Source organism: Myotis brandtii, unplaced genomic scaffold (assembly GCF_000412655.1).
Source record: "Myotis brandtii unplaced genomic scaffold, ASM41265v1 scaffold27, whole genome shotgun sequence".
NCBI classification, from domain to species: domain Eukaryota; kingdom Metazoa; phylum Chordata; class Mammalia; order Chiroptera; family Vespertilionidae; genus Myotis; species Myotis brandtii.
The window spans coordinates 182,285-193,245 of record NW_005360272.1 but is presented as its reverse complement, the minus strand read 5'-3'; the positions used below and the strand labels follow the sequence as shown (position 1 = coordinate 193,245).

Here is a 10,961-nt window from a genome sequence, read left to right as displayed (position 1 = left end):
GGACAATAATCATGCACCTATGGATGAGGACAGTGGGTGGGGAGTGAGGGCGGAGGGTGGGGTGGGAACTGGGTGGAGGGGAGTTATGGTGGGAAAAAAGAGTAACTAATGTAATAATCTGAACAATAAAGATTTAATTAAAATTAAAAAAAAATAAAAGCAGATTAAAAAAAAAAAAAATATGTCCAAACCATGGAACACAGGCATATTGTAAATAATATGAGCAGCTGTTGTGGCTGTTGTTATTAATGGTTGCTATGTCTAGTCCTATATGCTTCAGGGTATGTATATTGGATTTAAAATCTGCTTGTGTCCTCTGTGCCATGGAAAAAGTGATGCTTAGTCTTATGTTATAGGGATCTCTCATGGTTATGGGAGATCTTGCCTGTTCTTTCATTTCACTCATTCATTCATTCATTCATTCATTCATTAATTCAGCAACAATTGAAGTTGTCCCAAGGAGCTCACAGGCTAATAGGGGAGACCAACATGAGAACATGTAACTATGATAAGATAATAGTGGCATTAAAAGGTTCCTGGGGCCCTGCGGGGTAGAGGTGGAGGAGAGATGTACTTGGCTACAAGTAGAGGAGTAGAGAAGGAAGATTAGACTGTGAGTAGGAGTGTGTTCTACTTACTGAACCAAACCATGGGGAGGGCTTTACTGGGAGGCCAAGGAAAGAAGGGTGCTACTCTTGTTAGGGGTGACCAGTGGGAGTCTGGGGCCTGACCCAGTGTTTGTGGGGGGTGGTGGAGAAGAGCACAGTTGAAGCTGGAGAGGTGGTCTCCTTAGATGCCATCCCAGGTGTGGGACATGAGACTGTGGGTGATGGAATCAAAGGGGACGGCAGATGGATGTCAGTTTCTCTGTGGATTCCAAACTGGGCCCCTCTGAAACCGGTGGAGCTCAGAGCGCTCAGAGTGGGGCTCCACCTGGAGATCCTGGCAGGCCTCAGCAAGTGCCCTGTGCATAAACCATTGGTCTAATCAGGGCCTGTTTGCCCAGGGCACTCAGGGACCCACTGGTTTCCAGGGACTGACGGGTACTGCTCCCAAGGTCTCCCAAGGTATTGTGCCCTGTGGGGTTTGCCTTAAACAGTAGCCTTCCCGCTGAGCTCTGCAGCCTGCAGCCTGTGCACTTGACACACTGGCTCCTCTGAAGTTTGGTTTTGTTTGCTTTTATAATGGGACTCTTTTTTTTTTTTTTTGCCAAGTTACATAAACAGTGTCAGCACAGAGGGACAAGCTGGGGAAGTCCAGAGTTGTCATCAGAGACTTGGCCAGAGGAGAGACCGGCCTGCTTATTATCTTGAGAAGATCACTTGTAGGTTCCTGGGACTGAGGCTGGGCCTTTACATCTGACGTCTCAGCTGGCAGGGTGGAGAGAAGACAATACTGGCTGATAAGAGGGAGCTGACGGACCTCTGGACTGAGCCTTCTGGCGGGGACTGCCCCTCCCCAGCCGAGGTCCTGCCTCTTCTGTAGGGTGAGACTTAGACCAGGGGCCAGTGGACGAGCTGGGAAGGATAGAGCTTAAAGCAAGCTGAAGCTGGGAGTTGTCCAATTAAACAGGGGGAAATATTTTTCTCTTCCAGAAAAAGTGTTCTCTCCTAATATTCTTAGTCTTTTGTTTTGTTTTGTTTTCAAATTATTTCATAAAAGAACACAGGTACTGAGAAACATTTTCTTTCCGTAGTGTTGGGGGCACCAGGGTCGTGGGGCTATGGGCACATGAAGAAAGGGGCAGCTGCAGTTCAGCCCATTTCTTCCACAAGGGGATTCAGGACTAGTGTCACCGGATGTTTAAAGTTTTCAAAAATGCTATGGATCCGGATTGAATGGGAAATCTCCCAATTGGCTTAAATTCTTAAAAATAAACTCTGTAGGCCAAGTGAAGTTCGCCTGTGGGCCAGATGCGGCTGGGAGCTGTGCTTAGTGCTCTCTGAGCTGGATGGAGCTTGCTGACGTCTCGCCTGGCTGTGGCACTGTGATTGATCACCCAGGGGAGGAAGGGATACTCGACAGGACTGAGTCCTCCCCAGATTCCTCTGACAGGAGCCTGTGTGGCTGGAGAGGCTGAGGCCCTTGCCCAGAGCCCACTTTTTATATCGGCACAGTGAAGGCCGGGGGCAGATCTGCAGGTTTGAACCTCTTTTAGGCCACAGAACCTTTGATTAAACCGTCTTATTGGGAAGGAATCACAGTGTCTATGACGGATGAAAACCAGAGCTTCCCCAGGCGTCGGGAGAGTCTGGAGTTCTGCCCTGAAGCTGCCTCCTGCCCACCCCACGGGGCACCTCTGCCAGGTTCCACAGAACAGTGCAGTGGCTGCCTACCTGCCAGCACGCCACCCCTGTGGCCCTGGCATTCTGTGGGTTGAATGGTAGGAGAACAGCAGGGCCAGAAGGGGAGAGCAGGCCATAGTGGCATTGCCCCACAGCTGGCTCATCACCCAAATTCTGCCCAGACCCTGCCCAGGGTGACCAGCCAGCCACTGGGTGCAACTACATTTACTGGGTGCTTTTTATGCATTATTGCCTACTTATATTAGTCCTCCAAGCTATGCATCGCTACTTCCATTTCATAGGTGGGCAAACCAAGGCACAGAAAAGGGAAGCAGATTGCCCACAAGGTCACTTAATTGGAACATGAAGGAGCCTAGATCCTACCCAGGCCTCTGAGACTCCAAAGACTGTGTCCTGCCCTCAGGGCCTCCCTTTCTCTTTACTAAGAACTGCCCCGCTCCCAGGGATTAACCTGCACACATACCCGTCCTGGGTCCCAGCCATCATGGTTTCCATCCCTTGCGTTTCTGTGGCATGCTTCAGTCTGCAAAGTCCCTTCAGACATGATCTCATTTTGCTGATGTCAGGCTTGATTAATCTAAGCAGGACTCTTTGTTTTATCACCATGCAGGAGACAGAACCATCTGAGCCCAGAAGTGGGGAAGTGAGGAAGCCCAAGGCTGCTGCTCCTTCTACAAACAAGAGGCCCAAGAAGGAGGCCAAGAAGAAGCGTTAGAAGACGAGGCCTGTGGAGCCGGATGGGAGGGGCAAGGGCCTTGAAGGCGGCCCTCTGGGGACTCAGCGTCCTGTTCCCTCGCTCCGTCCAGGCTCAGAGATCTGGACAATCATGACAGTCCCAGGTCCCAGCTCGGCAGACCACCACTTCCTCTTCCTCCTGCTTCCTTGGTGGTTTAGAGTCAAGGAGACTAAAATACCCAGTGAGCAGAGACTGTTTGAGAAGTCTGTTCACAAGTCCGGTCAGATTATGTTTTCAACTTAATCATGGAGCCTGGCCTTTAGTTACCCACCTTGTGGATTTACACTACGTTTCAGAGCCATTAGCTAATGCTGACAAGCACCGCCCTCTCCCATTATTTGTGCACCACAGACCTGCTAATCAGTCACCTTTGTCTCTTCCGCTTGTGCAGGTGGAGCCAGGCCTCACCTGTTTTGTTTAGGTCAAGACACCATGGCCAGTGTAGTGCTATGGCCAGGTCTGAAAACTGCCTGGTGTGAGAGCCAGCAGAAGACCCAGGTCAGGGTAATGCCTGGTTCTCCTCCCGCAGATGGAAGAGGTTTGGGTGAATGAGTGTGTGTTTCTTGGGCCCAATTTTCTGAGTCTCTGAAAAGGGGGGGGCGGGGGGTGTGCCTGTCACTCTCAGACCAAAGTCTTTTCATCCTATCATAGCACATTCAAGGTGAGCCTTTTGGCTTCCACCTCTACAATATCCCATGTCTCTCTTCCCTAAGCCCCCAATTCTTTCATTCCCTGACCAGTGTGGAAAAGTTTTGGGGGGAAGTAAATGTGAATAAACTGGCCTGCATGCTGAACCTCCTGTGTGCTGTCTGTTGCTGAGCAAAAGGGGGAGCCTGGTCCCTGCCTTAGGGGTGAAGTAAGGGCTCACCCTTGGAGAGGTGGGACATTGTGGCTGAGGATGGCCAGGGGTGGGGGTAGCTCTGCAGTCATCCTGGGACAACTTTTCAGGAAGGGTTTAGCCAGCTGCTTCGTGTGGCCTTTAGTCACTGGAAACACTTGTGAATGTCCATGTATGTGTTAAAGTTTCCACTGGGACCAGGTCCCACTCATTCCCAGTTCCTGTTGCCTGAGGAAGGAGCTGCTTGTCCTTAGAGTGACTTGAGAAAAATCAAGTCGAAGGCCTCACGTGGTGTGGGGTGGGTCATACAGGTCCAGCCATGTACCTTGAGTCAGCTGCCAAGGAAAAGCCTCGACCTAAGTCTGATTCGCCCAGCTGGTTTACAGTTTGCCAAACACTTTCCCAAATGTCATGACTGATGAGGGAGGACTTAGGGGTGAGTGTGTATCATCTCCATTTTAGAGAGGGAAACTGAAACCCTGACTTCTTGAGAGTGCCAGAACTCAGACTTGGGCCCAAGTCCATGGCCCTTTCCTCGGGATTTAACAAATATTCAGTGAGTGTCAATAGGTTCGGTGCCTTGAGGGTCCCTGCACTGCTACAGTGGGCCTGGCAAGATTTTCCACCACAGCAGGTCCATCTCCCTTAAATTATCTCCCAGAGAGGCTGTTTGCCAGAGAACAAACCTAGGAAAGCAAGGGTGGTCATCCTCTACTCCACCCGCCCCCTTCCATTCTTACTCTGGACAGTTTCTAACGTTCAGCTCTCTTGGCTTCTAGGACCACACCCTCCCCTGGTTTTTCCTCCAACATCACTGGGTTCTCCTCCTCGGAGGGGCCCTTGGTTCTCTTATCTCTGCACGCACTCCCTTGAAGATCTCATCCAAGCTCATGGCTTTAAATACCACCGTGTCTCCCAAACAAATCCCTCCAGACCTCTCTTCTAACTCCAGACTCTTATATCTGACTTCCCACTCAGTATCTCCATTGGATACTCAACATGCATCTCAAAGCAAATCCCTGATCTCTCACCAGCCGTCCCAAGTCCGATCTTTTTGTGGTCTTCCTCATCTTAAAGAGCATCTTCATTCTTCCAGTTGCTCAGGCCAAATACCTTGGAGTCATTCTTGACTCCCCTCATTCTGTGACACTCCACTTCTGACCCTTAAGTGGTTCCTTGTGACTTGGCCTTCAAAATCCAGAATGAGACTGTGTGTCACCACTTTCCTCTACTACCATGGTCCAGCCACCATCATCTCGCCCAGATAGTGCAGCAGCCTCCTCATGATAGACTGTACTCGACATAGCAGCCAGAGGAATGCTGTTAAAACCCGTAAGATCGCGGCCCTCACATGCTCCCATTCAAGTAAAGGCTAAAATCCTGCAAGTGCCACTCCACTTTCTTCACCTTTCTGACCTTGTGAGAGACCACTCCTTCCTCGCCCACTCTACTGCGTCCTCACTGGCCACCATCTTCTTCAAACATGCCAGGCAACTGCTGCCTTAGGACCTCTGAACTTGCTGTTCCCACTTTCTCTAGATACTATGCCCCAAGTGGTAGAATAAAGGCCCCCAAAGATGTCCACCTCCTGGTCCTGAGGACTGGTGACTATCACCTTACCTGGCAAAAAGGACTTTGCAGGTATGATTAAATTAAGGATCTTGAGATGGGGAGATGATTCTGGATTATCCAGGTGGGCCCAATAAAATGACAAGGGTCCTTATAAGGAAAAGAGGAAGGCAGGAAAGTCGAAGAGAAGGAGATGGGATGGTGGGAGCATAAGTTGGAGTAATGTGGGGCCATGAGCCAAGGAATGTGGGCAGGTTCTAGAAGCTGGAAAAGACAAGGCATGGACCTTCCCTAGAGCTCCCAGAAGGAAAACAGCTCTGCCAACACCTTGATTTTAGCTCAGCAAGACCCATTTTGGACTCCTGACCTCAAGAACTGTAAAATACTACAGTTGGGTTGTCTTAAGCCACTAAGTTTGTGTACTTGTTACAGCAGCAATAGGAAATGAATATACCTTACTTCCCTCAGATCATTATTCAGGGAAGACTTCTCAAACCCAATTTAAAATTGTAACCTTTCCCCAAAACTTCCTATCCCTACCCCTTATTCATTTTTTCTTCTGAGCATATACCATCATCCAATATACTATGTATTTTACTTACTTGGTGTGTTTTCTTTTATCTCAACTAGCCCAGTGCATGAAATTCGTGCATGGGGCGGGGGGAGGGGTTTTCCTCAGCCCGGTCTGCAACGATGCAAGTGTTCTGCGCCCAGCCTGGCCAGAGGCCCTCTGCGGCCGGGCGCAATGCTTGCCTCATCGTCGGGGCAACAATGCAAGAGTTGCCCCCCCCCCCCAGCCGCTCCATGCTTGCTGCCCAGAGGCCCTCTGTGGCCAGGGTGGAATGCTTGCCTCGTAGCCGGAGCAATAAAGCAAGCATTCTGCCAGGCTGCTCACATTGCCCGCTCTCAGCAGCCGCCCCACTGGGGAACTCCGGCGGGGCTGAGAGGACTGGGCGCCACCATCTTGTGGCTATGGGCGCCACCATCGTGACAGAGTGACGGTTAATTTTCATATTACCCTTTTATTGGATAGGGTTGGAATGTAAGCTCTAAGAAGAAAGGAATTTTATTGTTCTTGTTTATAGATGAGTCCCCAAGGCCCAGAAGAGTGCCTGGCACATGGTAGATGCTCAATAAATATTTGCAGCATGGATGATATTAGGAGAAGGTAGCCTGCCCTAGCAATATAGCTTAGTGAATAAACATTCATGTGCCCAGACACTCTGTATACACAACTCCAACCTCACAGCAACCCCATGAGGATGGTAACATGATCATCCCCATTTTACAGATGACAGCATGGAGGTACCTGGAATTGAACTCAGGCAGCCTGACTCAAGGCCCCACTCTGAGTCATCCTGCTGCCTCCCCCCTTTTTACCCTGGAATTCTCAAGGAGGGCTCTCTGTGGGGGGAAAAGATTGGGCCCAGGTTCTGGAGGCATCATTACCCAAAGGACTAAATCACTAATGGTAAAATGATGCTCTAGAGTGGAGTTAAAAAATTTTATTGAAGTGAATAAACATAAAATGAACTATTTAAAGTGTACAATTTAGTGGCATTTAGTATATTCACAATGTTATGTAACCACCACCCCTATCTAGTTCCAAATTAACTTTGTCATCCCTAAAGAAAACCCCATTAAGCAGTTTTCCCCCATTCTCCTCTCTCCTGAACCTTTGGCAACCATCAATGTACTATCTGTTGATAGGTATAGATTTACCCATTCTATATAGCTTATATAATAAAGAGGTAATATGCAAATTGACCATCACTCCAACACACAAGATGGCCACCCCTATGTGGACACAAGATGTCCATCACAGGACGGCCAGCAGGGGAGGGCAGTTGTGGTCCATCAGGCCAGCAGGGAAGGGCAGTTGGGGGGAACCAGGCCTACAGGGGAGAGCAGTTGGGGGCGATCAGGCCAGCAGGGGAGGGCAGTTAGGGGCAATCGGGCCAGCAGGGGAGCAGTTAGGCATTGATCAGGCTGGCAGGGGAGTGGTTAGGGGCAATCAGGCAGGCAAGCAGGCGAGCGGTTGGGAGCCAGCAGTTTTGGATTGTAAGGGGGATGTCCAACTGCCTGTTTAGGCCCGATCCCACTGGGCAGTCTGACATCCCTCAAGGGGTCCCAGATTGGAGAGGGTGCAGGCTGGGCTGAGGGACACACAGATCCCCATGCACGAATTTCATGCACCGGGCCTCTAGTTTTAATTAAATGGAATCACACACAATATGTGACCTTTTGTGTCTGGCTTTTTTCACTTAGCATGATGTTTCTGAGGTTCATCCTTGTAGCATGTATCATATCAGCACTTCGTTCCTTTTTATGGCTGAATAATATTCCTGAGTGTGTGTGTGTGTGTGTGTGTGTGTGTGTGTGTGTGTGTTGAAGGCAGCTTGGTGAATGTGATTTTGGAGCAGTCACGTTTTGAATCTGATTCTATGGAGATGTAGCTATATGGTGTTAGGCAAAGGAATTCACATCTCTGATTTTCAAAGTTCACTAAATGGAGATCATATAACAACCTTGCAGAGCTATTGAAAAATTAGACACACTGTGAGTATATATGGTGCATAGCAGTAGTTTATAAATGGGAGCAATGAAAATGATTATTCAATCCAGAACAAAGTTGTTATTATTAAAACATGATCTTGGCTTCCTCAGAAGATGAGCACGTCCTTACCCCACAGTCCTGGGAAACCAAAGTTAAAAGAAGGTTCCAAGGTTGAGCTCATGCTTGCTTTTGTAGTTGGAGAGCTCTTTCGATTTCTGGTGGATTGTGTCTTCAGTTTTCCCTTCCTCATTTGTTCAACAGTTCTTCAAATCATGGAGGCTGAAAGCTACATGGCAGCAAAGGGGAGAAGAACTACCTTTAAAAAAAATTCCAAATTAATTCACGAAAGGAGTCCATTAGTCATCAGGGAAACGCAAATTAAAACCACAATGTGATACCAGAATGACGACAATAAAAAAGACTGACAAAAAAGAAAAAAAAAAGAAAAAGACTGACCTCAGCAAATGTTGCGGAGCCTGTGGAGTGATTGGAACTCTCAATGATTGCCGGTGGAAGTGTAAAATGAACCATGTTAGCAGACCATTTGGGAGTTTCTTTACAAAGTTCAGCATACATCTACCCTATGATCCAGCATTCCACTCCTAGGTATTTTCCCAAGTGAAATGGAAATACTTACCCATGAAAGTCTTGTACTAAACTCTAGCTAGAATGTTCATAGCAACTTTCATCATAGTAATAGGCAAAAACTGAAAATAACTCAAATGCTGATCAAGAGAATGGATACACTGCAGTGTGTTTGTGCAGTGAAATGCTACACACCAAATGCAATGATCTACTCATACACCCAATAACACGAATGAACCTCAAAGCTATTATTTTAAGGGGAAAAGGCCAAACATACCCACAAACACAAATACAATGCATACTGCCTGGTCCTATTCATAGAGAATTCTAAAACAGACAAGACTAACCTAGGGTGATAGAGATAAGATCAAGGGTTGTTTCTGGGAGGAATGACCAGGAAAGGGCATGAGAAAACTTTCTGCGGTAATTGCAATGTTCTCTGTCTTGATATGCAGTCATCAAAATGGAATGTTTAACATCTGAGCATTTCATTATGTGTAAATTACACCTTAACAAAAAAATATTCCTGTGGGCCAGGTACTAAGTAAGCTATGCTCTTTGTACACATTATGTCAGTTAAGTTGTCAGCAAATCCCATGAGGTAGATATTATGGTCTCTGCTTTAGAGATGAGAAAACTCAGAAAGGTTAATCAACTTACCTCAGGACACACAGCTAGAAAATTAGATTAGAACCCAGGGGGTATGACCCTAAAGCCCATCCTCAAGGATCCCTTTTTCCTCAACACATTCTCTTCCCTGAGGTTTTACAGATGGGGAAACTGAGTCCCAGTGAGGGCTGGAAACATGCTCAATACCATTTAGCTCTTTGGAAACAGAATCAAACTAGAACCCAGATCTCTTGAGCTTTCTTATTATATCACATTCTCACTTGGGCAAAGAGATCAAGCTCATTCCTACTTCTGCCCATATTGGGGTTGGGAGCTAAAAATATAATTTTTAAAGAGTTGAGTACAAATTCATGCTGTAGGAGACCAAACTGGAGGCACAGATATCTTGTAACTTCAAAATGAGAGACAGCTTTCCACCTCTCTTCGTACTGCTAGACAGAGTCATCCCAGGTTGGTTTTCTGTGGATTATGGAAGTTTACCGTTCACTCTCCCTATAATTCTACCCGCAAGACCCCACCAGACTCACCTGTTAACCTCTGTCCATGCCTTCTTGGGTAGCCAGATGTCCAAACCCTCTAACATTCAGCAGCTCCCTCTGCTTAATTTAAGAGGAGCAATCAGTTGGAATCCTGGCATGGATTAGCATAAAAAGCAGCCAATCTAATTTGGTTTTAACTCACATCCAGTGGACATTAACAGTGGTTGCCAGTTTCAGCCCATCATGTTGTTTAAAAAAACACTGTTGTTTTTGGTGGTCTTAGAGGGTCCCACCTTGTGTTTTGGGAGAAGTTGGCTCAAACCATGATCTTTTCCTCCCCACAAAGCTTGATCTCTGGAAGGAAAAACATGTATGTCCCAGCTCCCTCAGCCTCTGTCCACTAAAGGGAAACTTCATCTTGAAATTTCTTTGTCTCCTTTTTTAAAAGTTGCAGAATGTATTTCATGTTCTGTCTTTTCTCTGGAACTGGCAAATAGTGCTGTGAATGAATCACCCTGTTTCTGGGAATGTTTTGCTCCAAGAGTTCAAGGGTGGGGGTGGGTCCAACAAGATGATAAACAGCCTCTTGAGGGATCTCTCCTCCCCCCACCACGGGGCCTGTGGCCTGTGGCCTGTGAGTTCATAGAAAGGGACCATGGCTGAGCTTTCTCAGACTGCTGGGTCTAACCTGGTTTTGTAGGTAAGGAAACCTAGGCTTTAGCGCAGGGGTCCTCAAACTACGGCCCGCGGGCCACATGCAAATACAAATATTGTATTTGTTCCCGTTTTGTTTTTTTACTTCAAAATAAGATATGTGCAGTGTGCATAGGAATTTGTTCATAGTTTTTTTTTAAACTATAGTCCGGCCCTCCAACGGTCTGAGGGACAGTGAACTGGCCCCCTGTTTAAAAAGTTTGAGGACCCCTGCTTTAGCGTTTATGGAAGGGGAGCTATGAGGCAGAGTCAGGGCCATGTATGTGAGCACGATTCATCCCCACTGATTGTGGATTGTGCCTTCATTGCTCCAAGCTTCAACTTCCTCCTCTGGAAAATGAGGGCAGGAAAAATGATGTCCCTGTTGGTTTTTAATCATTTAGGGGCTCTATGTATCTACACGGCTGCCTGGTAGAAGTGCTGAATCTGAAATGTGGTACTTTGCCTCCCAAGCCAGAAGAAGCATCAAGGCCTGTGGCCTTCACAAGGCATCAAGCAGCTCATTTCATTCAAGTCCCTGCTCTGTCTAGACCAGTGGTTCTCAACC

At 47.5% G+C, this 10,961-nt stretch overlaps 1 protein-coding gene and 1 long non-coding RNA gene across 4 annotated transcripts in view; one reads left to right on the top strand and one right to left on the bottom strand.

Annotated features, from left to right (window-relative positions):
* The window catches only part of MANBAL (mannosidase, beta A, lysosomal-like), a 30,381-nt gene extending 26,545 nt beyond the window's left edge, over positions 1 to 3,836 (top strand). For all 3 annotated transcript variants that reach the window (XM_005868458.2, XM_005868457.2, XM_014541406.1), the window contains exon 3: positions 2,917 to 3,836. In XM_005868458.2, the coding sequence (XP_005868520.1) occupies positions 2,917 to 3,021 (105 nt within the window). In that variant the 3' untranslated portion in view covers positions 3,022 to 3,836. The remainder of the gene's footprint in view (positions 1 to 2,916) is intronic.
* Positions 3,837 to 7,669: 3,833 nt separating this feature from the next.
* LOC106726473 lies at positions 7,670 to 10,165 on the bottom strand. The gene is made up of 3 exons (XR_001362544.1): positions 9,903 to 10,165; positions 9,749 to 9,817; positions 7,670 to 8,292 (listed from the first exon to the last, which is right to left on the bottom strand). It is a non-coding gene; the product is annotated as an uncharacterized LOC106726473 (long non-coding RNA).
* Between the last annotated feature and the right edge of the window lie 796 nt (positions 10,166 to 10,961).